At 40.9% G+C, this 27,530-nt stretch overlaps 1 protein-coding gene across 1 annotated transcript; it reads left to right on the top strand.

Annotated features, from left to right (window-relative positions):
- Positions 1-625: 625 nt before the first annotated feature.
- LOC134797568 (piwi-like protein Ago3) lies at positions 626-22,182 on the top strand. The gene is made up of 16 exons (XM_063769855.1): positions 626-774; positions 1,627-1,720; positions 2,721-2,823; positions 3,450-3,606; positions 5,370-5,541; positions 6,070-6,197; positions 7,001-7,164; positions 7,541-7,738; positions 8,278-8,427; positions 9,330-9,507; positions 9,839-10,096; positions 13,513-13,740; positions 18,558-18,741; positions 19,338-19,503; positions 21,288-21,506; positions 21,889-22,182. The coding sequence occupies exons 1-16, from the start codon at positions 658-660 to the stop codon at positions 22,151-22,153; spliced, it is 2,781 nt and encodes a 926-aa protein (XP_063625925.1). The 5' UTR covers positions 626-657; the 3' UTR covers positions 22,154-22,182.
- The last annotated feature ends 5,348 nt before the right edge of the window (positions 22,183-27,530 follow it).

The following is a 27,530-nucleotide window of genomic DNA, read 5'->3' as shown; positions in this document are numbered from 1 at the left end:
GGTATTGTTTGAAATTTCGCCTGGTTGCGAAAGTGTTAATAACATTTAACGATTTAACTGAAAAACCAGAGTTAGAGAATCTAAAGTAAAACTAAATCTTATAAAAAAAACCTATAAAAAGGTCTCCCATTCCATATGATGTTAAAACGAATTTAAAATCATATGGAATGACCCTTTTTATAGGTCTGGTAGGTAGCTAGATGATAACGCTATCATGCTGAACCACTTCCTTTTGTTTTAGCCAAGGTTGGCCCAAACATTAAAGTGATACATGATAATGAGAAACAAACATGATAATGAGAAATTAAAAAAAAATTCCGTGAGACACAGACATATTAAATATATTAAAAACGGGTCACTCACGTATTTTAAGTCGAAAAACGCTCGACATGTTCCCTGTTGTGTCCTGACGACACTCCTCGGTACGGAGTGAAACATGTCGAGCGTTTTTCGACTTAAAATACGTGAGTGACCCGTTTTTAATATATTTAAAAAAAAAATGTTCTAGGTATTCAATGTACGCATAGAAATTTGTTTGCAAAGTGGAGTGGAGTTGTAAAATGGAATCTTTAGCGTTGTGAGGGTTTCAAGGCATGAGGGTTAAACAAACTAGAGTGTGTTCAAACATGTTATCTCTTTTTGCAGTAAACTGAAGAAATGGATCCCAGTAAAGGCAGAGGCCGTGGCCTTGCCATGATGATGGCATTGAAAAAGTGCCAGAACTTGGACTCTGGTTCAGATGGGTCTCCGGACGCTACTCCCGGAGCAAGTGTTGTAAGTTTATAATAATAATAAAAAAGCCCTTTATTTCGACCTTAAATTTCGAGTGATACAGTTTTAGTCAGATTATTAAAGATTTGTCAAAATAGTCAAACATATTATATTAAAAAAATTATACTTAGATTAAAGTTCATTGTCATTTTGTTAGAGTTGACATTGGTGGACTCCCGGAGCAAGTGTTGTAAGTTTGTAATAGTGTGTCTTACTTATAAAGAAAGGATTCATATAAATTTAAATGATGTAGTTCCATAGAGAAATAAGTAAGCTTAGAGTTTACACTCCATACATAGACAAAAACCCATTTATTTGAGAAAACTTATTTGTAATAAGATTTAAGGTAGAAGTCCCTAGTTTTCTTAATCAATAATAATGTTGTATGTGCGTAATGTGCGCGCGGTAAGGTAAAACATATTATTGATAAATTTAAAACTCACTTAAAAGTTAATACTTCTTAAGCTTAAAGGTAAACGTCCACTGGGCCGCATCGCACGCATTGGACGCATCGCACGCAACGGGTTTTAGTATTCTACTAGTACTGATCCGTTGCGTACGATGCGGCCCTTTGGACGTCTACCTTTAAGCTTGATAAGTATTAACTTTTAAGCGAGTTTTAAATTTTATCAATAATATGTTTTACCTTACCGCCCACACAACATTATTATTAATTAAGAAAACAGATGTAAGTATGGAGTGAGCACTCTAAGCTTACTTAGGTATATTTCTCTATGAGAAAAGATTTTTTCTTACCATAGCAATATGGATATCAAATCAAAGCTAGTGAAAATACCATTTCAAAAATATATGTAAGCAGTCGGTTTTTTGTTTTTAAAATAATATTTGTTGTAGGTGAGTGCCACGACAATCGCGCCCTCCTCGGTTGTAGGGGGCGGCCGCGGGCATCTCCTGGCCATGCTCGCCAAAAGACAGCAGCCACCTGGACGTACGTACTATTCTTTATTTGATTGTAGTCATAGTCTAATAAAACATGGTCTTCCATTCCCAGAGTGACACGGGCCTACGTCACAACAACATGGCCGCTATATATAGCGCTATCGCATATTATCATATAGCGCTGTCGCATGATGACGTAGGCGCGTGTCAGTTAGGTGACCTAGAAAAGACGGGAATGGAGTACCAGGCGCAGTATATTATTATACCATGATTGTAGTCATGTTCATAATACAGTAAGGTGTTACAACTAGTTACAAGTATAAAGCGGTAGGTACATGACACCCTGTAAGGGCACACAATATTATTGTCCTTAAACTAAAAACATATATGTACATTAACTTATTTTATATTAGGTATATTGCGAATGTATCCCGGACCATAACAGTGCGAGTTAAATTTATTATCATCTCTAGGAGTCTCTCCTTAACCCTCTGACCGTCAAAGATGTCAACTAATGCGCGCGGCTACAGCTAAATATCAGTCATCGTGCAAGGTTCACGATGATGCACCGGACACGATAGGCGTGGCGGTGCTAAGAGGGTTAACTAAAGTAAAAATAGAGACATATATACCTTAAGACCTTGAACCAAACTTCTCAACTGTCCAACCTGTCAGTGAAAAAACAAATTAAGTTATAAACTGAAATAAATGTCATATACTAAGAAAAAGTGACCAAGGCCTCCAGTGCCCCAGGCTGAAATCGAACCAGCGTCCTCTGCTATCGCGGCAGGTACCTGTACCGTTCGGCCACCAGGCCACAGCAGCATAGGTCGAATTTTTTCAAGTAAGTATATGCACTTCTTACTGGAAGCTTATGGCGCCCCCTGGCAATCTTTAAGTTATCCATTGATTCAATTAATTGATTGATTAATGAACTTTCGGGTGGAAGCAAGGAGTGGACTGGACGCATGTGACCAGTTTTTCTTCTGGAAAGGTCCTCATGCACGTGAAGTATAATTGATAAAATTAAATTGTTATATTGATTGCAGCGCCCACATTCAGTCCGGCCTCTGACGTAGCGCCGCCCGCAGCCGCGTCGGGTCTTGCACCTAAAGCGTCCGGCACTGGAAGAGGAAAGATGTTCCAGCAGCTGTAAGTACACGATTTTTAGTTAAGCTGTCTGCACTAGACGTCTAGGCCGCACGTTTGCGATGAGTTTCTGCAATTAATACATCTATACTCTGTATCTTTTGGTATTGAAATAATAGTAAACAAACCATTTACACACATTACATACATATATTGTACATTTTTGGGTAGTTGGGTAGGGTAGTTATAACATGGTTAACCAACCAAATACAAAACGCCTGGATCAGTCACTGAACGACATGACTTTAACATTATTTGACATGTAATGTTTTTATCTACCCTCAACTGGCTTAAGGAGCTATTTGAGGGTAGATTTTGTTTACTTTTATTTAAATAGGTACCTAAAGATACAGACTATAGTAACTATATAGTTCATGCATGTGTATCAGAACAGAATCTGTATAAAATATGAAAGATGGCGATGGTTTGAATTAGCAGTATTATTTGTTTAGTATATAAATGTAAGTATGTGTATGTATGGTAGTGTGTAAATATCTAGGTAAAGACAAGTCTCGTGAATGTCAGCTGCCTCTCCATTGGTGGATTGATGGCCTGCCAAACACGTTGCGGGTCCATAAATTTCCCACCTAGTAAATGGTGTTCATACCATATATTTATACTATTTATAGGCAAGCGCGAATGGCAGCAACGGCGCCGAAAGCGGCCGATCAGAACGGCCACAGCCAGAACGGCCATGACGTCGGCAGCTTGACGCAGAAGATGGCCGCCAGCACGGTGTCAGGCACCTCTGTGCAGCCCTCGTCCGTTGCTAGGAATAAACCCTTCGTAAGTACACGCATTGATGCTTCTGAGGCCCACTTTTCTCCCACGCCCGTTTCCTTAGATAGTGTATGCAGTCGAATGCTGATAGTGATCCTGCGGCGCTCCTCCACAATTTAAGTTTTTCATACATAACTTGTTTTTTCTCTATTTCGTTTGTTTTGTAAGCTGGAGCTGTATATAAACTAATTACAGACATATTAGTTAGGGAGGCGAATAGGGGAATTTTCGGCAATACTCGAGCGTGGCAGTTTAAGATATGAGAGATACCTTAGACCTAATAGAACAACCTTGTAAAGTATTTAGCTCTATATGTAGTGACGCGCGCCTAAGATAGACGATCAGATTAGTAAAAAAAAATGGATAGTCTGAAATACTCGAGCGCCTCAGATTAAGATATTGGGGGTTGATTTTAGTGTTTAAAGACTAAATTTAACTAATCTGACGATAAGTCCTTGACGCCGCCGAGTTATAGGGTCGCGAACTTGTAAAAAAAAAACGTTAATCCGGCATTCTCGAGCGCGATTTTTTTATTTTTTATTTTGAAGAATATAATCTAAAACTTACTAAAAATACAAAATCTGCCGGTTTCCGCATGACCGGAAGTGTGGAGGAGCCATTTCGTCTTCCTAAGAACGCGTTGCGGCATATAAGTCGCGAACGATACATTTTACAAAAAAAAGTTTAAATAAACAAAAAAGGTAATTTTATTGTCATTCTTAAATTCCCCGTTTTATCAGGGAGAAAGAAAGGAAAAAAAAGAAACCAAAAAACCTTTTTCGGTCAGATTAAGAGAACCCACCAACATTTTTGTCAGATTAAAAAAATATGCTTTCAGGATACCGAGATAAACCTCCCCTATGAAAATCTGACGCGCTCGAGTATTTCAAAAAAACTTTTTTTTTTGCATTTTCAAAAATTCATCGTAACTTATCGTCACGCCGAAATCGTCAGTTTTTTTAAAGGAAGCTTCCTTGGGGCCTACTTAACACCCCTTCCGAAAATCTGACGCGCTCGAGTAAATTTTTTTTTTTTGCATTTTTAACTACTTTATATGCCTACCCCCACCACGCAAACCGGCAGATTAGTATACCGTTGTTATCAGAGGCACTCGGGGCATACGTAGTATGAATATCTGACGCGCTCGAGAATGCCCAAGTAACTGTTTTTTTTAACATTTTTGAAAAACCGTACACGCCAAACCCACCGCTAAAATGGTTTTTGCCATACGAGCTTTTCTTTTCGAAATTATTTTATCTTTCGATTTTGATAGGTCTCGACGGCGCCGTTGAATTACGCCATTTAGCTACCTCGCCTCCCTAACTATATATATACCTCATGACATTGTATGTGCAAAGTTTCATTACAATCCAACTCCGTTTGCACTGGAAGGTGAAATTCGGTCGAGCTTGCTAAGGACTCCTAAACGATTTTTTTTTGGGAACGGCAATATTCCGCGATCTGAAATCGCGATATTGAACGAGTTAGCAATAGAACGACATACAGTATCTATAGATAGAAGCTAAAGTGAAAAAAAATATTATAAATACCTTTTCCTAGAAAAGTAACGACATCTTATTTTATCTCTCTAAAATTATCCAAAACTTATCTCAGTAAAACCAAGACATATTCTGGTCACAGAATAGTCAATTATAAAAAAAAGCTTATTATTAAACTAGAAACACATCGTCTAAGCCGCCTAACTGGCGTTCAAATGGCCTTTGAGTTTGCTGATTAATAAGTGCTAAATCATTTTATCAACATTTCAGAGTGAAGTGAAAGACACCCCTCCCGTGGTAAAGATGGGCCAATCCGGCGATCCCTGTGAAGTCACTGCTAACTATATCCGTCTCAACTTTGAGGAGAACAGTGTCTTTGAATACGAAGTGACATACCACCCAGACCAGGACTACAGAGCGCTGCGGTTCAAGCTACTAAATGGTATGTTAGATATGATTATCTCTCTCTCTCTCTCTCTCTCTCTCTCTCTCTCTCTCTCTCATGTAGACGTTAATATTTTGTTAATCTTTGCAAACTTGATTGCTTCGAAACTCGTAGTCCGCTTTCATACTTTTTCTTCACTCTTTGCACAATATATTGGATAATTTATCAAAATTATAAAATCGCATTTAATTCAATATTTGACCGTAGTTCTGTGGAAAGCGACCAACTTTTTATTTTTGTCAAAGTGACTTACACCCTAACTCAGTAGCTTTGGTCGCTTTCTGCATTGATAAAAAAATTTAGTTGGTCGTTTTCTGCATAACTACGGTCATTTGGTTTGTGGCATAGGTATTTTTAGTGTAATAACAGTCATCTTCTACTAGGTTGACAGTTTATTAACCTTTTGACTGCCCAATATTGATATTCCACGAATGAACCTTGTGAACCGTTCACGATGACGCGCCGGCGCCGCTCACAATAGGCGTGGCGTTCAAAGGGTTAAACATTTTAAACTTTAAATTACAGAACACAGCCAATATTTCAAGACTAAGACCTTTGACGGCACCACACTGTACGTGCCACACATGCTGCCAGATGAGGCTCTGAATCTCGTGTCGACGAATCCTTATGACGAGTCGAAAGTAAACATTAAGGTAAGTTTTAAAGTATACCTTTAAAATACAGAACACAGCCAATATTTCAAGACTTAGACTTTTGACGGCACCACACTGTACGTGCCACACATGTTGCCAGAGGAGGCTCTGAATCTCGTGTCGACGAATCCTTATGACGAGTCGAAAGTAAACATTAAGGTAAATTTTAAACTTAACCCTTAAAATACAGAACACAGCCAATACTTCAAGACTAAGAATCATATCAAAGTAAGTTCTAAACCCTGGGTGAAGGAGGTTGTTCATAATCAATGAATGAGTCACCTATATTTAAAACATTTCATTTTGATTCAAATAAAGGTTCTGTAGTTCATTTTATCACATATACATATGTTAAATTTGGAGTCCAACAGTATAATTCTATTGAGTTAAACTTAAGATCAATTTGGAGAAGACCGGACAATATTTTTTTTTGTGGAAAGACCATCATTGGTAAGAACTCTCGTATAAGGGTGGAATCACATCTGTCAGCATCGAGCCGCATTTTATATATGAGAAATTGCTCGTTAGTATGAAGATGCGTACGCATCGAAAAGCTGAAAGCATGCGTACGCATCTTCATACTAACGAGCAATTTCTCATATATAAAATGCGGCTCGATGCTGACAGATGTGATTCCACCCTAAGTGAGTGCGTCGCTCAGACAACGTCAAAAAGGAAGAACTTCGCTCCTTCTGCTCTACCCTCAACAGTTAGAAGTCACGAAAGAGCTTGTTAACGTTATTTGCTTACAGACGGTCTTTTCCACACACACCTTATACTTACCACATACAATGTATCCACAGATAATTTTCCGACGCACACGCCGCCTCAGCGAGATGGTGCACCTGTACAACGTGCTGTTCAAGCAAATCATGAAAGATCTGAACATGGTGCGATTCGGCCGCCAGCATTTCAACGAACACCTTGCTGTCCAAATCCCACAGCACAAGCTGGAAGTATGGCCCGGGTAAGCAGTTTTGAACCTTAATGTCTTCGGGAGGTTGTTGTAAGTAGAAGTAAAGTAAAATGAGCATCTGGCGGTACGAATTCCGCAGCAATTAAATTATGGCCCGGGCGGTCACTGCGTTTTGAACCTTGATAGCTCTAGAATAGAGTAGTAAGTAGAACGTGCTGTGCTAGCGCTGCCGCCCGCTGCCTCTGACTCAGAAACGTATAAGACAGAGTAAAAAATCTTAAAGGATCTCACGCAAAAGGCAGCTCTGTAAAAGCTCTTTGCGTAGGATGCGTACCCATCTATGTGACATGTCCACACAGCAGAAATCTGACGGAATGGTTCCTTCGCACCTTTGCCCTTGAATAAAAACCTAAAACTTTTTTCTCAGTTACGTGACGACGGTGAACGAGTTCGAAGGCGGTCTTATGTTGTCCCTCGACTCGACCAGCCGAGTTCTCCGCACACAATCGGTGCTGAGTTTCATCAAAGAAACGGTGCAGGCGAGGGGCTCGTCGTGGAAACAAGCCATGACGGAAATGCTCATCGGCTGTTCCGTTATGACGACTTATAACAAAAAACTGTTCAGGTATGTGGTATTTCTTAGACCTCATTCGCACGAGCACTTTTTCAACGCGCGTTAATGAGCGCTTGAATCTGTCCGCACGCTAAATTCGATTTAATGACCAACGCTTAAAGTCGTAATCCAACAACGCTTGATAAAAAGCCACCGCCATCGTCTGAATCCATTATCCATTTCCACATGTACATCGCATTTCCACATGTATTCCTTTGTGTCATGCAAACGCTTTTTTAACGCGCGTTGTAAAAGCGCTCGTGTGTATGAGGCCTTAAGACTCATTTCCCTAATTTTCAAAAGTAGAGTCCAGTCCGGAAGAAAGAATTAAGTTTTAAAAGTATAAGTCTTAGCAACATACATCAAATGCCGGTATTGTAGAGAATTTAATGAAGAATATTTTGTTCATTTGTAGTTTAGTACTGTAATTGCTAGTGCTAGCATATTATAGTTTAATTCAATGAATGTTTTAAGATTGTAAAATTAAGAATGAGATGTGTATGTGTAGTAGAAGTTTCATAGTATATAAACGTTATTTGTACGTGCTTTAGGGTCGACAGCATTGACGACACAATGACGCCCAGATCCACTTTTGAGAAGAAAGAAGGAGGGGAAATGGTGACAGTAAGCTACATCGATTACTACAAAAAGAACTATGGAATCGAAATCATGGATCTGGATCAGCCCATGCTGATATCTAGGTAAGGTTGTGATATAAACACACATTTAGTAATAAAATGTATTCATAAAAGAAATTTCACAGTTTAAAAAAATAAGGCACTAGAGTTACATCAAAATTAAATTATAACTGAATTAATAATTATTAATTAAATAAAATTTTATTGGTATGAAAATGAGGTTATTTCCACATTTATTGGTTACTTCTACTTCATAAATGCCCATTTGTTAACACTTTTAGTGCCAAGCGCCCCATTACCAATACAAAATGAATCCACTTAGCAGGTTCTTGGCAGTGAATGTGTCAAGTAAAACTTTCTCACATCGAGCGTCAAAATATTTCAGTTAAATTAAAACCCTTGGTAAATTTACTCACGCGCACTATCCTGCCATAGATGTGGTCAGTTCGGGGCGGTGAACCACCCTCCTAATTCATAGTAAGTTCAATGTGTTGGGGAGCGTTCAAGTATTACGTAACGCAATTTTTGGACATTTTTGACCGCCCCTCCCCCCTGTGTAACGCGCCGTAACGTTTTTCTGTAGCCCCCCTTCCCCCTAGTAAAACGTTACGTAACCACCAAGTAACCATTTATTTACCTAAAGGCCACAATTATGTGGCGTAAAGTACCGGAAAGTGACTAAAATAACTTTGTCATTGTTTTAATCGCGTTAATATTATTAATTAGCATTTGAAATTACTAAAATTTTGAGAAAAATCACGTTTTAAAAAATGCGTGAGAGAATCTCTCTACGCGACCGTTCTGAAGGGTTAAAAAACAATGTTACGTAACGCGTAGTTCAAACCCCCCCTCCCACCCCTGTATCGCATCGTAACGTTTTACAAGATCCCCCTCCCCCCAAATTCGTTACGTAATACTTGAACGCTCCCTTGTTCAAACTATTAATATGACAAATGTGTGTTCAGAGAAACGAAGCGCATGCCCGGCTCGGAAGTGCCTACGGACTTCCTAATATGCCTGGTCCCAGAGCTGTGTCAGTTGACGGGGCTCTCGGACGACCAGCGGTCAAACTTCCGGTTGATGAAGGACGTGGCCACATACACCCGCATCGACCCCAACCAGCGGCATGCTGCTTTTAAAAAGGTTAGCGTTCCTGTAAATAATACCCCTTAATGACCCTTAATTTGACGAGTAGGGGGCCGATTTTTGAATTTCGACCGCTCGATTACGTGTATTTAGTTCAATAATATCTCCACTGCTAAGCATTTAAATTCTACTAATAGAATTGAAAACGAGTTGTATTTCAAAAATTAGTATTTCCCGATTAACCATCAATGCACCGATTTTCGAGTGTCGAAATCGAGCGATGGAAATTCGAAAATCGCCCCCAGGTAATTTTTAACCAGATGGTTTCTTCGAGTTCATTCCACTCTACTCGACCGATCATCCTTATCGAAACTTAATTTATTTCTAGTACTTACAAAACGTGCTCGACAACGAAAGCGCCCGCAACCGCCTAAAGGGCTGGGGTCTCAGCATACACCCCGACACCGTAAAGCTGGCCGCCCGCACGCTGGCTCCGGAGACTCTGTACTTCGGGAACAACCGCTCTGTTGAAGGCAAACCTGACGCCGACTGGAACAATGATGCCACCAGGAATACTGTGATGCAGGCGGTTGACATCATTCGATGGGCGATCATTTTCACGAAGAGGGATGAGCAAGTCACGCAGGTATATATCACAGTTACTATTTACTCCTATAGCTGCTCAGTCGGCCCCTGAGACTCTGTACTTTGGCAACAACCGCTCTGTTGAAGGTAAATCTGACGCCGACTGGAACAATGATGCCACCAGGAATACTGTGATGCAGGCGGTGGACATTATTCGATGGGCGATCATTTTCACGAAGAGGGATGAGCAAGTCACGCAGGTATATATCACAGTTACTATTTACTCCTATAGCTGCTCAGTTGGCGCCAGAGACTCTCTACTTCGGCAACAATCGCTCTGTCGAAGGCAAACCCAACGCCGACTGGAACAATGATGCCACCAGGAATACTGTGATGCAGGCGGTGGACATTATTCGATGGGCGATCATTTTCACGAAGAGGGATGAGCAAGTCACGCAGGTATATATCACAGTTACTATTTACTCCTATAGCTGCTCAGTTGGCGCCAGAGACTCTCTACTTCGGCAACAATCGCTCTGTCGAAGGCAAACCCGACGCCGACTGGAACAATGATGCCACCAGGAATACTGTGATGCAGGCGATTGACATCATTCGATGGGCGATCATTTTCACGAAGAGGGATGAGCAAGTCACGCAGGTATATATCACAGTTACTATTTACTCCTATAGCTGCTCAGTTGGCGCCAGAGACTCTGTACTTTGGCAACAACCGCTCTGTTGAAGGCAAACCTGACGCCGACTGGAACAATGATGCCACCAGGAATACTGTGATGCAGGCGGTTGACATCATTCGATGGGCCATCATTTTCACGAAGAGGGATGAGCAAGTCACGCAGGTATATATCACAGTTACTATTTACTCCTATAGCTGCTCAGTCGGCCCCTGAGACTCTGTACTTTGGCAACAACCGCTCTGTTGAAGGTAAATCTGACGCCGACTGGAACAATGATGCCACCAGGAATACTGTGATGCAGGCGGTGGACATTATTCGATGGGCGATCATTTTCACGAAGAGGGATGAGCAAGTCACGCAGGTATATATCACAGTTACTATTTACTCCTATAGCTGCTCAGTCGGCCCCTGAGACTCTGTACTTTGGCAACAACCGCTCTGTTGAAGGTAAATCTGACGCCGACTGGAACAATGATGCCACCAGGAATACTGTGATGCAGGCGGTGGACATTATTCGATGGGCGATCATTTTCACGAAGAGGGATGAGCAAGTCACGCAGGTATATATCACAGTTACTATTTACTCCTATAGCTGCTCAGTTGGCGCCAGAGACTCTCTACTTCGGCAACAATCGCTCTGTCGAAGGCAAACCCAACGCCGACTGGAACAATGATGCCACCAGGAATACTGTGATGCAGGCGGTGGACATTATTCGATGGGCGATCATTTTCACGAAGAGGGATGAGCAAGTCACGCAGGTATATATCACAGTTACTATTTACTCCTATAGCTGCTCAGTTGGCGCCAGAGACTCTCTACTTCGGCAACAATCGCTCTGTCGAAGGCAAACCCAACGCCGACTGGAACAATGATGCCACCAGGAATACTGTGATGCAGGCGGTGGACATTATTCGATGGGCGATCATTTTCACGAAGAGGGATGAGCAAGTCACGCAGGTATATATCACAGTTACTATTTACTCCTATAGCTGCTCAGTTGGCGCCAGAGACTCTCTACTTCGGCAACAATCGCTCTGTCGAAGGCAAACCCGACGCCGACTGGAACAATGATGCCACCAGGAATACTGTGATGCAGGCGATTGACATCATTCGATGGGCGATCATTTTCACGAAGAGGGATGAGCAAGTCACGCAGGTATATATCACAGTTACTATTTACTCCTATAGCTGCTCAGTTGGCGCCAGAGACTCTGTACTTTGGCAACAACCGCTCTGTTGAAGGCAAACCTGACGCCGACTGGAACAATGATGCCACCAGGAATACTGTGATGCAGGCGGTTGACATCATTCGATGGGCCATCATTTTCACGAAGAGGGATGAGCAAGTCACGCAGGTATATATCACAGTTACTATTTACTCCTATAGCTGCTCAGTTGGCGCCAGAGACTCTCTACTTCGGCAACAATCGCTCTGTCGAAGGCAAACCCAACGCCGACTGGAACAATGATGCCACCAGGAATACTGTGATGCAGGCGGTTGACATCATTCGATGGGCCATCATTTTCACGAAGAGGGATGAGCAAGTCACGCAGGTATATATCACAGTTACTATTTACTCCTATAGCTGCTCAGTTGGCGCCAGAGACTCTCTACTTCGGCAACAATCGCTCTGTCGAAGGCAAACCCGACGCCGACTGGAACAATGATGCCACCAGGAATACTGTGATGCAGGCGATTGACATCATTCGATGGGCCATCATTTTCACGAAGAGGGATGAGCAAGTCACGCAGGTATATATCACAGTTACTATTTACTCCTATAGCTGCTCAGTTGGCGCCAGAGACTCTCTACTTCGGCAACAATCGCTCTGTCGAAGGCAAACCCAACGCCGACTGGAACAATGATGCCACCAGGAATACTGTGATGCAGGCGGTGGACATTATTCGATGGGCGATCATTTTCACGAAGAGGGATGAGCAAGTCACGCAGGTATATATCACAGTTACTATTTACTCCTATAGCTGCTCAGTTGGCGCCAGAGACTCTCTACTTCGGCAACAATCGCTCTGTCGAAGGCAAACCCGACGCCGACTGGAACAATGATGCCACCAGGAATACTGTGATGCAGGCGATTGACATCATTCGATGGGCCATCATTTTCACGAAGAGGGATGAGCAAGTCACGCAGGTATGTGTCGCTGTTACGTAAGAGCTTGTAGACGGTCTTATGCTCTGGTTTCCTAGGATAGCGGTGCCGTCATATAGCGGCCGTCTCCATACAAATACTACGACATCCATATTTTAGCCGTATTATTTAGTACGGAGACGGCCGCTATATGACGGCACCGCTATCCTAGGAAAACCGATCTTTACCCAATAAGACGGATTTCTCTATTTTATAGCGTTACATAAACATGGTATACAGGGGACACTTATTTTCTTGAGATAGTTTCATGAAAATGTGAGTTATATCGCACTTCGCGTTGACCTTTATAGCTATAAAGGTCAACGCAACGCAACGCACTACAAATAGCTATTTGCGTAGTCACATTTTAAAGGAGAAAGGAAGAAAGGGTTTCTTGGCTGGTCCAACAAGTTTCCATCGCCATACAGTGTGGGAACGCTGCCAGCATAATGGAAACTTTTGGGCAAGGCTTGTTGCAGGGTGGGAATGGGCATTAGTTTAAAGATGTTTTCATGAAGCTTGTTGCAGAAAAAAAAAAGAATTAAGTAAGTAAGTAAATATTACTTGAGATTTATAATACATAGGGCTACAGTCTAGCTTTACCGCCTACCTTCACCTACTTTGATTTCTCAGAACTTCTTGGCCACTCTTCGCCGCTGCTGCGGCCCCATGGGCGTGATGGTGCAACAGCCCGAGATGGTGATGCTGCCCACCGACCGCACGGAGACCTACGTGCAGGCCCTCAAGAAGACCATCAACTCCTCCATCCAGCTCGTGGTCTGCATGTGCCCCACGTCTCGCGACGACCGCTACGCCGCTATCAAGAGGATCTGCTGCGCCGAGAACCCTGTACCTTCGCAGGTAACAAACACATACCTATTAGAAGAACACCAACTCCATTCATCTCGTAGTCCGCGTGTGCCCCACGTCCCGGAGAGGATCTGCCTCGAGGAGAACCCTGTTTCGTCGCAGTTAACAATTTATTAGGTTTCTAATTCTACTCCCTTTGGTTTCCACTTTTCGTCTGTTTAGTTAAGTAGGTACTAGTAGGTTAAATATTATTGCAACGAAAATCTTCATTAATAATTTTTAAGAAAAAAAAACCGACTTCTATGGGGGCCGGTGAAAGATTATTGTAGATTGTGCACTAAGTAGAAAAGGAGGTAATACCACCCACTTGTCTACTAGCATTTCGCTTCTGTAAGGGTCGTAGTTCTAGCCTAACCTAACCCACTTCTCTGACAGCAGTTCGGTTCTGTGAGGATCGCAGTTCGAACTTAATCAAACCCACTTTATAAGTAGCATTTCGTTTCTGTAAGGCTCGCAGTTCTAACCTAACCTAACCCTTGTTCGGTTCTGTGAGGATCGCAGTTCAAACCTAACCTAACCCACTTAACGGCGCATGCGGTGCGGTGTACGGGGATATGAGCGGGAGGGGCAAGTAAGATTGGCATCATCATACTTTATACCTAAATTTTATGGTAGGTAATCATAGTGGTTTATTTAGTTAAGGTATCATCCCATCAAAAACATTACATGTAAAAAGGTGCAAGTCTCGCAACGCTTTTACTACAAAAAAGTTTTGAGATGTAATGTGAAACCAAGTCGGTTATTTTAATCAGTGCCAGGGGGTGTTAAAACCGTATCAATAAGATATCTTTAATTTGTAATACGTATAATGACTTGGCCATCGCACGGCTGCATAATGACAAAAGGATCATCGTCACCTATTAAAAATAATTCTAATTGAACATAACGCTAGCGCTAATTGCAGTTTGAGCATTACACATATTTACGAGTACGGTACGAGTAAAGCATTATGTGCGATTGCCAAGTCATTATATGTATTACAAATTAAAGGTATCTTATTGATACGGTTTTAACACCCCCTGGCACTGATTAAAATAACCGACTTGGTTTCACATTACATCTCAAAACTTTTTTGTAGTAAAAGCGTTGCGAGACTTGCACCTTTTTACATGTAATGTTTTTGATGGGATCTCATCTCTTTTTGTAGGCAGTCCTTCTTTTCGGGTACTCATACCCATACTATGTATACACATATCATAACTAAACATATCTTCATTCATACTCACATCGTACATCGTAGTGTACCTTTACTTTACCTACTACTTGTAGGAACTGCAACAGTAACTTTGTAATATCATATATTTATATATGATTACAAACTTACTTATGCAGTTCTTAGATCTTTAAAACGTGACTGATAGGGTTAGTAGCATGGGGTCTAAAACGCAACTCGCCTAAGGAGCAGCTCGTCTAAGTCGCAGAAGGTCTACTTCGCATCTCGTCTAAATAGCAGTTTGTCTAAAACGCAACTCGTCTAAAGAGCTGATCGTCTAAGTCGCAGGTGGTCTGAATCGCATTTCGTCTAAATAGCGGTTTGTCTAAAACGCAACTGGTCTACAATTTTTCTTGAGTCGCAACTCGTCTAAATAGCAAGTGGTCTACTTCGCAAGTATTAAGGACGTGGGAATTGACAATATTTCATAGATGAGTAGAATTGGCTACCTTGAGTTTTTTGAAGGTGTCAATATTATATTTTTTACCGATAGTAAACCTTATTACATGTAATTGTATTATTTTTATAACATGCCGTTTTTTCAAAATATTTTTTTGAATATTCATTGTGACATTTTAGTCGTTTGGTGTGGTGTATCGTGTGATGGCCTTTGCCTATCGCGAATAATGGCGTTATTAAAAAATATTATGACCTTGACGTTTGAATTGATATGACAGCTAACTAGGGGTCTATCACTTGACTGCCACAATAATCGAAAAACGGCTTTTCGCTATTAGTGTCCCTTTCATTTCACTCTAGTAAGATAAGATACCACTATGTAAGATAGAGAAGACGAGACGATAACACTTCGTTTTTCGGATGTTGAGAATAGAACTCCATTCTAAGACCTGTCAAAAAATTAGCATAGACAATGGAAACTTAACGTGTATACTTAACTGAAAATATGAAAAAAAGTTTGGTCCACAGAAATTAGTAAATTTCTATCGAAAATTGAGATTCACCCTTTAACGTTTAACGAAGTTAAGATTTTAAGTAACGGATTAACGATTAACGTTATAAGTTAATCATTTGATTAACGGTGCCCAGCTATGTCTGTTAGTATCTTTCTACGTCGCTAGATGTCCCTCATTATGATCACTCTCATGAGTCTCATGCTTCATATCTACGAACAATTTTTTGAGGCAGTTATATGCAAAAGTTATAAGTAGTAGATGAGGAGGTCTCAAATGAAACTAAAACGACTGAATGACAGATGAAGTTCTCTATCGAAGACCCTCTATCTAAATTGTTCTGAACCCTGCAATAAACATCTGAAGATTATAAGAAAATGCCACATTTTTGAAAATTGTACAAAATATTATATTACTTTTTTTTTAACATTACTCAGATGACCAAATGGGTAAAATGTTACTAAGTCGAGTTCCTATTTTGGCTAGTTGCGAATTAGACCACTTGCTACGAGTATATAGACGAGTTGCGACTCTAGATAAATTGTAGACCAGTTGCGTTTTAGACAAACCGCTATTTAGACGAAATGCGATTCAGACCACCTGCGACTTAGACGATCAGCTCTTTAGACGAGTTGCGTTTTAGACAAACTGCTATTTAGACGAGATGCGAAGTAGACCTTCTGCGACTTAGACGAGCTGCTCCTTAGGCGAGTTGCGTTTTAGACCCCATGCTACTAACCCACTGATATTGCAATATTTTTAGTGTTTATGTGGCCATTAAACCCTAACTCTGTACCAAATTTCAGCTCTCTGAGTTTATGGGAAGTACTAGTTCTATTCTGATGATCATGAGTGAGTGAGTGAGTGTCATAAATGCGAAACTTTGCTTTCGCTTAACTTCGGAACTAAATGACCTACAGACTTGAAATTTTGGATTTTAAGTATGTCATTATAGCTTACTGGATGACCAAAATTTCTGCGTTCTGGTCTTATCCAGAGGTTCTCAAATAGGGGCCTGAAAATGCGGCGAAATGGTTCCACTAAAGGATGGTACGGCAGTGTTTGCTTCGCGCTCGACTTGGCGGGGGCACTGCCGTCAAGGCCCGGGTCCGAGTCTGGGTCCGAGTCTGGGTCCGAGTCCGGGTCCGAGCCTGGGTCCGAGTCCAGGTCCGATTCCGGGTCCGAGTCCGGGTCCGAGTCCGGGACCGAGTCCGGGACCGAGTCCGGGACCGAGTCCGAGTCCGAGTCTGGGTCCGAATCCGGGTCCGAGTCCAGGTCCGGGTCCGGGTATGAGTCCGGTTCTGGGTACGAGTCCGGGTCCCAGTCCAAGTCAAAATCGAAATTTGAAACCACCAAACGTGTAGGGTATAGTCAAGTGTAAAAATATGGATGTAGACAACTTACTCAAAAATATGTCCCATGGTCCTTAATTCGCTGACATAAGAGCTATGGGACATATTTTTGAGTATGATTTGTGCACCCATATTTTATACTTGACTGTACTCTGCATCGTTGAAGAGTTCTGTTCTGGTCATCATCAGCAGTTCCACTTCATCAAATGCCACAGTTTTTAATGTAAATGCTTGATTTTATGATGAAAATACAAAAAAATCTACACGTATGCCTTTAATATTTGAGGAGTTCCCTCGATTCATTATGGATCCCATCATCAGAACTCGAGCTTGACAAAAATGTGGCTTAAAAACTTAATTTGCTTAACAAATATAACGAAAAGGAAAAACCGGGCAAGTGCGAGTCGGACTCGCGCACGAAGGGTTCCGTACAAAAAATTCCATGCAAGAAACGGCAAAAAAAAACGGTCACCCATCCAAGTACTGACCCCGCCCGACGTTGCTTAACTTCGGTCAAAAATCACGTTTGTTGTATGGGAGCCCCACTTAAATCTTTATTTTATTCTGTTTTTAGTATTTGTTGTTATAGCGGCAACAGAAATACATCATCTGTGAAAATTTCAACTGTCTAGCTATCACGGTTCGTGAGATACAGCCTGGTGACAGACAGACGGACGGACGGACGGACGGACGGACGGACGGACGAACAGGACAGCGAAGTCTTAGTAATAGGGTCCCGTTTTACCCTTTGGGTACGGAACCCTAAAATCGCCAAACGTGAATATGCGTCGTTGAAGAGTTCCGTTCTGATCATCATCAGCAGTTCCACTTCATCAAATGTCACTTTTCTGGATATGCTTGATTTGTTGATAAAAACCCAAAAATCACTATATGTATGCCTTTAAGATTTGAGGAGTTCCCTCGATTCCTCATGGATCCCATCATCAGAAGTGGGGTTTGACAAAAACGGGACCAATCTGTATGCATATACATACAATCAAAAAAATAATTTTCAAAATCGGTCCAGTAATGACGGAGATATGGAGTAACAAACATAAAAAAAAACATACAACCGAATTGATAACCTCCTTCTTTGAGATTTGGAAGTCGGTTAAAAATGATCATCAAATTATACCAGAACATTTTTGAACGATGCCCGAGACGTTTCCAAGGCAGCTAGAAAGACCTCTATACCAATTTGACACCTGACGCGATCGGTTGGCTACCTGGCCTGGATGTCGACCTATAATAAATTATGCTGTTAGTTATAATATTGCCTACAATGTTACGCCATACGCTTAAATAAATAAACACCCATCTGAACCATTTCAGGTTATAAATGCTCGCACCGTCATGAACGAAAAGAAAGTCAGGGCCGTCACGCAGAAAATCCTGCTGCAAATCAACTGCAAACTTGGAGGCACTTTATGGAACATCGCGATACCGTTCAAGACGGCCATGGTTGTCGGCATTGACAGTTTCCACGACGCCGGGCGGAAGAAGCGTAGCGTGTGTGGTGAGTACCTTTGTCACGTGAGATATCACTATGCACATACGTAGCGATGCCCCGCTCGCACAATGAGGGGATCCGCATCCACCTTAAATTCCGCCTTAGGCAATATTGTATAAGACGGCAATGTGGGTCGGCATCGACACTTATCACGACGCCGGGCGGAAGAAACGTAGCGCGTGTGGTGAGTTAATACCATGAAGTGACACACTGGCAATAAACATAAACAAACCTCTTCCATCCACGTCACGGAGCTCGATTTGCAGTTTTCTAATCCCTGCTTGCTGTCTTATGAACCGCTTCACCTAGCTTAATAGTTTCATAGCAGTTTATGTACTGACCGTAATTTTCTCCTGTTTTGTTTGGCTAGATAATGTCATATTTGGTCGATTACTGACCGCGGCCCGGCAGGCGTTGAGCGAAAATGTAAAACGGCAGCAATTTTGTATTGATTTGATCACCACCGATCTTCTTGGTTGGCGTGACTAACTAAACATACCCTTCATTTCATGCAGTGTCTCGTTTTAATTAGTCTTGATTGTATATAATCACAGTAAAATAGTAATTATTTTAAGTCATGATTATAACTTGTCTTTCCCCAGCTTTCGTGGCGTCGTATAACCAGTCGATGACCCACTGGTACTCGAAGGCGGTGTTCCAAGAGCGAGGGCAGGAAATCGTGGACGGCCTCAAGTCATGCCTAGTGGACGCGCTGAAACACTACCTGCGCGTCAACGGCCGCTTGCCCGACAGGATCATCATGTACAGGTCAGTTAGCAAATTAGAATAACTATAGAAGTCTGACTCTAGAGCTCAAAAATGACCCCAAGTGTAGTGTGCCGTGAGCGACTCAACTGTACAGCGCACATGTTGACAACGTCAAATATTGTAATGCCGCGCAAGAGGTTGGTTGTATAAAATTTTATTTTAGCCAGTTAAATCTTTTTCTCTCAAACATGCAATGAAATATTGATGTTATGTTCCTTATAACTTATAATAGGCTGCGAAGTATGACGTTTCAGGTGCGGCTAGGACAAGAGGTCGTTAATGGAATTTCATACAAATCTTGCAGACCTAGGCCGGCAAAGTCCTCTTTTTAGGGTTCCGTACCCAAAGGGTAAAACGTCACCAGGCTGTATCTCACGAACCGTGATATCTAGACAGTTGAAATTTTCACAGATGATGTATTTCTGTTGTCGCTATAACAACAAATACTAAAAACAGTATAAAATAAAGATTTAAGTGGGGCTCCCATACAACAAACGTGATTTTTGACCGAAGTTAAGCAACGTCGGGCGGGGTCAGTACTTGGATGGGTGACCGTTTTTTTATTTGCCGTTTTTTTGCATTATGGTACGGAACCCTTCGTGCGCGAGTCCGACTCGCACTTGCCCGGTTTATAATTTATATTTCAACGATATTTGTGACACACCATCGTGGCATTCAGCCATTAAAGTGGTAACACACTGTCGCACCGCGTCGCGGCCTCGGAGCGTCGCTCCCATGGGTGAGAGCGAGAAAGAGATATCTGTTTATCTTTCTCGCTCTCACTTACGGGTGCGACGCTCCAGGGTCGCGGTGCGGTGCGATGGTGTGTTACTACTTTAAAAAATATATAGGCAGTATTTGGTTTATGGTACGATTTCTTTTTTTTTTCATCTTTATTTATAGGGCTGTATCTCCTAAACCGTACGTCGTAGCGCAAAAATAATCAAATTTTCGTTCCCCTTTATGAAATCCCTAAGTCATATTTAAAAAACACAAAAAAAGAAAAAAAAAGAAAGAAAAATATGTATATGGCTGTATCTCCTAAACCGTGCGTCGTAGCGCAAAAATAATAAAATTTTCGTTTTTTTGTAAGAAATCCCTAATTAATATTAAAAAAATACAAAAAAACTTTATAATGCTGTATCTCCTAAACCGTACGTCGTAGCGCAAACGTTCCCCATAGGAATCCCACGCACTGAACAACCTATCACATTAGGACATGAAGCAATCATCATCATCCATTTTTATTATTATTTCATTGCATGTTTGAGAAAAGCACCATACCTCGGCGGGAAATATGGGGTTGCCCGCCTCAGACCTATCCTCGCTTCGCTCGGCCGTCTATATGTCTTCGGCCGGCAACCCCTTTTGTCCCGGCCTCTGTAGTAATGTACTATTATTGCTCGTGAGCTGAAAGACACATTATTCCATCGATTGTCATAGTATATTTTCGCCGCCTGCCTGCATTACAGCCAAATCAGAAATCGGAAATTATTTATTTGCATTGATACAGTATGGGTATCTCAAAATTTATGATTCCGCGGCGATGATGGGCGGCTCCATCCCCTAAACCATGGCCACGTGTATTTAAAAGTAATAAAGAATTTTGTATTTGTATGATTATTGGAGATTCAATCTTAATTAAAAATTATAAAGTTAAGTTTCCTTCAAAAATGTTGGTGCCCAAGTGGCCGTCTTGCAGGCACGAAACGTTTTACATAGTTGGTTTTCTTCTCGGTGCCACATTACGTTTCTATTAGTAAATCATAACTTTGCATATACAGAGACGGCGTCGGCGACGGCCAACTGAAAGTGGTCCAAGACTACGAGATCCCTCAGATGAAGATCTGCTTCAACGTGGTGGGCGAGACGTACAAGCCGACGCTGACGTACATCGTGGTGCAGAAGAGGATAAACACGCGAATCTTCGCGCGCGGCCGCGAGGGGCTCGCCAACCCGCGCCCGGGGACCGTGCTGGACCACACGGTCACCAGGAGGGACTGGTGAGTGTTGACCTGTAACTCCACAATATAATAGGTGCCTATTAAAGTAGGTATGTATCTTAACCCTTTTAACACCGCACATATGAGCATTTTCACTTAACTGTGTACCATTAACGGCCGATTAGCAATCGTCACAAAACTGTCGGTCAATGTTAAATCCCATACATTTTGTCAGGAATATGACGGTTCTCGTACTTTAAAAAAAAACAAAAATGTATTGACTCCGTAACTGCGCTATAGAATACACGGTGATTGCTAGATAAAATGGTGTGGTTGGGTTTGGCTGGGAAAATGAATTCTAAGGTAAATGATTATATTTATCATTTTCTTTCATTGTGGTTCTGTTGCAAGTAATTTTTATTAATTCCACTCGTCGTTCTAGGTACGACTTCCTGATCGTCTCCCAAAAGGTGAACCAAGGCACGGTCACACCGACGCATTACGTGGTCGTGCACGACGACAGCGGCCTGACGCCCGACCAGTGTCAGAAGATCACCTACAAGATGTGCCACCTGTACTACAACTGGCCCGGCACCGTCCGTGTCCCAGCGCCGTGCCAGTACGCGCACAAGCTGGCCTACCTCGTCGGACAGAGCATACATGAACAACCTTCCGAGGCGCTGTCGGATAGGCTGTTCTTCCTGTAAATGTTAAGGTCTCAAGCCCTCAAGCCTTAAGGCTTGTACTTGCGGTTGCAACCGCGCGCAATTTCATACTGTAACCGCAATCCGCAGTAGCATATTGACACATTCATTGCCGACGCATTACGATTAAATAGTTTCGTGACGCGAATTCGCGTCTTCGGCAATGATTGGGTTACGAGCGAACTTGCGGCCCGCTCCGCGTAGGTTGCAATCGCAAACACGTATGGGCCCTTAGCATAATTGTTAATTTTGTAATAGAAATATCAATAGCAGAAAATCTAAGCCATGAGTTCCAAATTGTTAGAGAAAGTAAAGGAAAAATGCAGTAAGCTTAGTTTTTTTTTTAATGATATAGGAGGCAAACGAGCAGACGGATCACGTGATGGTAAGCGATTACCGCCGCCCATGGACACCCGCAACACCAGAAGGGTTGCAAGCGCGTTGCCGGCATTTAAGATGGGAGTAAACTATATGTGGCTTTTCCTCTGACGGAAAGCCACAGTACATATGGGTATGCGACGCCCTCCGACCGAACTCCGAAGAACGAACTCGACGTAGATCCAATGCCCCGGAAATTTTCAAAATTACTTTGTTAAAACTACCCACAAATAAAATCTTAACAGCTGAAGATTACGAGCCAATCTATAGCCCAACAACACATTCATTGCCAGCGCGAGCTACGCGCTACTACCGTAACCATTAACATGGAAATATTGCAAATAAATTAAATGACATTACTTTGAATTATTTTGAAACTTAAGAAATACGTATAAAGTTAAAGTTTGTAATTTTTCGATCGAGAAATTTCGACGCGACCAATTCTTTGCTATTGATATTTGTATTTTGTTAAGAATTAGGTATGAAAATCAATATTTTTGTACGAATTCGAATTAAAGGCAATTTCCCACATAATATTATAAATATTTGATCCTTTCGTAGGTACTAAAATATTTTATTTTTATAAAGATAGGCTAAACTGGCTCATTATTTTGTGAGACTTGTTGACTGAGATTTGTTGATTATAACTTAGAATAAGACATTGATTACGAAATTAACAAATTTATCAGAAGATATTTTAATTTTTTTTAATTAGATAAACCAGTAAGGTTCTTTTTGTTAGCAATTAACTGATAGTTTTAACGATAGATTGATCAATTTAAATGTTAGGTTTTATTTTATATGAATACTAAGACCAGGGCCGAATTGCATAATAAAATACAAGTTAATACTTTTAGTGACAATACATACAAAATCAGTATTATCTTATTACGCAATAGGCCCCGGCAGTATGTTTTTCTCAAACATGTGCAAGAATATTTTATTTCTGTTGATTTTCCTTGCATTTTTTTGAGAAAATCATGAGATTAGCAGTTACAAGCTATATATTTTTATTTCTTGCTTGGTTCCGTGAGAAACAAGAGGCGAGTACGGGGCGGTCTTAAGGTTGTTCAGAATCATGTTATTAAAGTCGGTTATTTCTAAAACACTGGGTTCTTGAACATAACGTGGCTTCAAGGGGTTTGTAAACCAAAATAAATGTCATACAAAGGAAAACAGTAGTGGAAGAAGGAAAGAGTAGTGTTTCTACTTGAAATAACACTAATTTTTATAAAAATAATTTCGAACACTGATTAAAACTTTCACGATTTTTAAACATTATTAAATAGCACAACGGGACTTAATCAATCGGAACGAGGGTTTTAAGTACTCATCCACATGGAATCCAGTCATTAGTAAATGTAAGCGGAAACGAATATCGACCGTTAGTGTTGTGTGTCGACAGAATAACATCCCTAGTGCGCAAAACATTCAAACTGATAAACAAGACCAAGTGCGGGTAGGTCGAAAACTCGCGCGGCTAGAAGATGTTGACGTCAACTTTAGCCAGTCTTCTCCGAGACCACGGGGACAACGCCGTCCTCGAAACGTCGGAGGTAAATCTTAAAACTTAAATACGCGATTAAGTCCCGTTGTGCAATTTAATAAAATAATTTAATTTGTTTCCTAATAGTTCAAGGGGTTTATATTACCAAGGAGTTCCAAGCGTCCGTACGCTAGGACGGCCTTCTACTGAACAAGGCAGGGCCCGTAAAAGCTGGGTAACACAATTTTGTCTTCTTCTACCTAGCGTTATCCCGGCCTTTGCCAGGGTCCGCTTTCCTACTTGCTTTCCTCCACTTTGCGCGATCCTGGGCGTCGTCTCGTGTGAGCCCGTTCACGCTCATATCTGCTTTCACGACATCGAGCCATCGCTTTTTTGGTCTGCCTTGGGGTCGGTACAATTTTGTATGTAAGGTATTTGTAATATGAACCTTGTAACCCATATTACATGTCAAAAAAACCTTACATTTTATTCGACTGCCCCGGAAAGTCATATAAAGGCACATCATTTCAGATTGTTCTCATCTTCCTGATGGTATTTGTAAATACAACTCAGCATCCAAAATTAACAAGCGTTATTGCTGTAAAGGTGAAATTTCCTATGAAATTCATCTTTGGCATAATATTTCAGATTGTTCTCATCTTGCTAACGGTATTGCAAATATTACTCCGTCAGGTGCTGTATAACTGGCCAATTCGAACGTACACTGTCTTCAGAATCTTATCGTTCTGAATGACGTCCGAATTGGCCTGTAAGTTTATTTCCCATTATCGAAAGGATTTAACAATAATCTTTGTGTGCAGTATTTTTAATTGCGACCCTGCAGTCTAATGTAAAACGCAGCGCACATCCACAAAGACATAACTTGTTCATTGCTCAGAATGCTCAGGTAGAAATTTGTACTAGGGATACGGGATAAGTACACCTTTGTACACATTTACTGTATTATGTACTTGTTTTGTGCAATAAAGTGTTTACTACTACTACTACTAGGCACATAATTTCTGCAATGTATATACCGGTCTCTGGATTAGCTGGTGATTGACAACGTTTCTTTATTTTATGTCATACTCTGCTATGCGATATGGTACTTAAACAGAAAATACTGCCGAATGTTTTGAAACCATTTCTATACGTAATTTCTGTGCAAATTTGTGATTTGATTGGTTATTAAGATTTCGTTTGTATTGTTTCACAATAATTGTAAACGATCGTATTTTAAGTTCAGCCTGTTAAGTACAAATCGAGGTGCCTTTTATGTGTTCAATTACTCTAATACTAATTATTAGTATAAACCATGGCCCATAGTAGCTTGGATTAGTGTTGGTAAGAACTCGAGTCCACTGAGTCTGAATTTGAAGAACTCAGCTCGTTTTTACGAGACTCGGCGCTTAAAAAACTTCTGAGTCTTAAGTCCCGAGTCGAGTTCTTTGTTGAGTCTTTTTTAAGAGCAACTCAAAAGGACTAGAGCCTCCGAATAAAGACTCCGTCAACAATGTTATAGGTTTTTCATAAATAACAGTAAAGAATCAGAAATTAATTATTTTTTGTAATAAAAATCAAGACTTCTCTGAAAAGGACTCGAGTCTCTACAAAAGACTCGGGTCTCTAACTATTTGAAAAGAACTCGAGTTTAGACTTAATTATAAGAGTCTCAAAAACTGAGCCGTGTCTTGAAGCAGAGGACTCAAAGGACTCGAGTTTAAACCAACACTAGCTTGGATGCAAGACAGACCAACTTCGATTTCTTTTATTTTCAAAATTTGTAAATGTTACTCAAATTTTTATATGACATTCCAATTTGTATTGTTTTTTACGAGAAAGCACCACGAATTATAGAATAAGCCAAAATTTGCCATTTAAATCTTAGATAATAATAAAAGTGCTTTTTACTTAATAGATTTAAACATCATAGATTTCATCAACTATCAATAGTCATATTATCTGATGGGTGCCGTCTCTCCGTCTGTTACCGTGTACCCCTTCAATTTCATGATTCACCTCGGTGACTATCAATAATTTTTAAGTATTTTTAATGTCACAACACTATAAATTCTCCCTTGTCGTACCTCGAAAAGAATCTCTTGGAGTTATACTGTAATTTCACACTAGTTTATGTAAAAATTGTCGCCTTTAAATTGTAAGAGATACCTATTTTTGTTGATTATAGTTTAACTCAATGTCCAACAAATTGCTAAATGACAGCAATTTCTGGTCATACACTGTAAATAATGAAAATATCATTCTATTAATAAATATATAGTCACGAACAATGTAAACTAGTCCACTTTGTACGAAACCTCAATACTATAGTGAATATTTTCATTGTTCTATGCTCGATTACTTTAGTTTTGTCGTCCGAAGAACAGCTTTATAGAAGATTGTTTCTGTTACATACTCGACGCAACTCTTTAATAAATGTTATATAAGAAATATATTATTGTTTGAAATGACACCTTATGCCTATATTCCCGATTCCTGCGGGCTCAGCACGGTTCCATTTTTATCGACTATCACTATGCGCGTCCCTGTCGCACTTACATACTTGTTAGAACGTGACAGGCATGGCGACAAGGGATAAAAACGCAACCGTGCTACGCCGCCTGGTTTCTCGACGTCAAATTATCAGAGGGTCCAGCCAAGATGCCGAACGAAACTGTAATCTATCTCTCTCTATCTATAACTTACACATTAGTTCGACAAATCACTCTTACATATTAGTGCGCTAAATGTCTCGCGTATCGTTCGCTACGGCGCAAACGATTGGCATCTTGGCTGGGCACCCAGATACACAATTGAAAAGACGGTGAGAAAAGCTTTCTCGTTGTTCTCGTGGCAGTTTTCTGGACATGGATTAATTATGACTCTTCCTTGGCAACCGAATATTTGAGAATAAAATAAATTTAATATACAACAAACGTGATTTTTTTTGTAGTTTCTTGCGTAATAGTAAGGAACCCTTCGTGCACGAGTCCGGCTCGCACTTGGCCGGTTTTATTTGATTTTATGCAGTTTAAATTCAAGGCCGTTTTTCACAATACAAATTCCAACCCATCAAATTGGAACTTCTCTGAAAGCCGATCGAATTTGTCTAATCTCCTCGAATATTTGCCCTAATTAGAAGCAATCGAGTTTGCGCTCGAGGCTCTGCTTGACAGCAGACGCGCTGGGCACGCGCAACGAACATGGGAATTAGACAACCACCTACTAAAACCACCAATCCACTATCCATAATACCGAAAAAATCAACTAACCCTGCATACATTGCTGCGTCTCCAAAGAAACTCGATGAACCTTCGAGTTCTTACGCAGTAATGGGTACTTAGCGGAAATTTTCTTCATTGCAATCTTTGGTGTAAGATTGGATTCGCAAAGTGGACCATACTTGATCACAGTGTCGTAATTTGACTACGGTGGGAATGCATTTTGTTAATTTAAAAATAAAATTGCCTATTTAGACAGCGCTTGAATTAGCGAGTTTGACGAAATGATTAAAGG

The sequence above is a fragment of the Cydia splendana genome, chromosome 15 (assembly GCF_910591565.1).
Source record: "Cydia splendana chromosome 15, ilCydSple1.2, whole genome shotgun sequence".
In the NCBI taxonomy this organism is placed as follows: Eukaryota; Metazoa; Arthropoda; class Insecta; order Lepidoptera; family Tortricidae; genus Cydia; species Cydia splendana.
This window is presented reverse-complemented; position numbering and strand designations above follow the sequence as displayed.

Coding starts and splice junctions, on each gene's coding strand:
- LOC134797568 (XM_063769855.1), top strand. CDS start 658: ATGGATCCCAGTAAAGGCAGAGGCCGTGGCCTTGCCATGATGATGGCA. Junction 775..1,626: donor CTACTCCCGGAGCAAGTGTT/GTAAGTTTATAA, acceptor TATTTGTTGTAG/GTGAGTGCCACGACAATCGC. Junction 8,428..9,329: donor CAGCCCATGCTGATATCTAG/GTAAGGTTGTGA, acceptor ATGTGTGTTCAG/AGAAACGAAGCGCATGCCCG.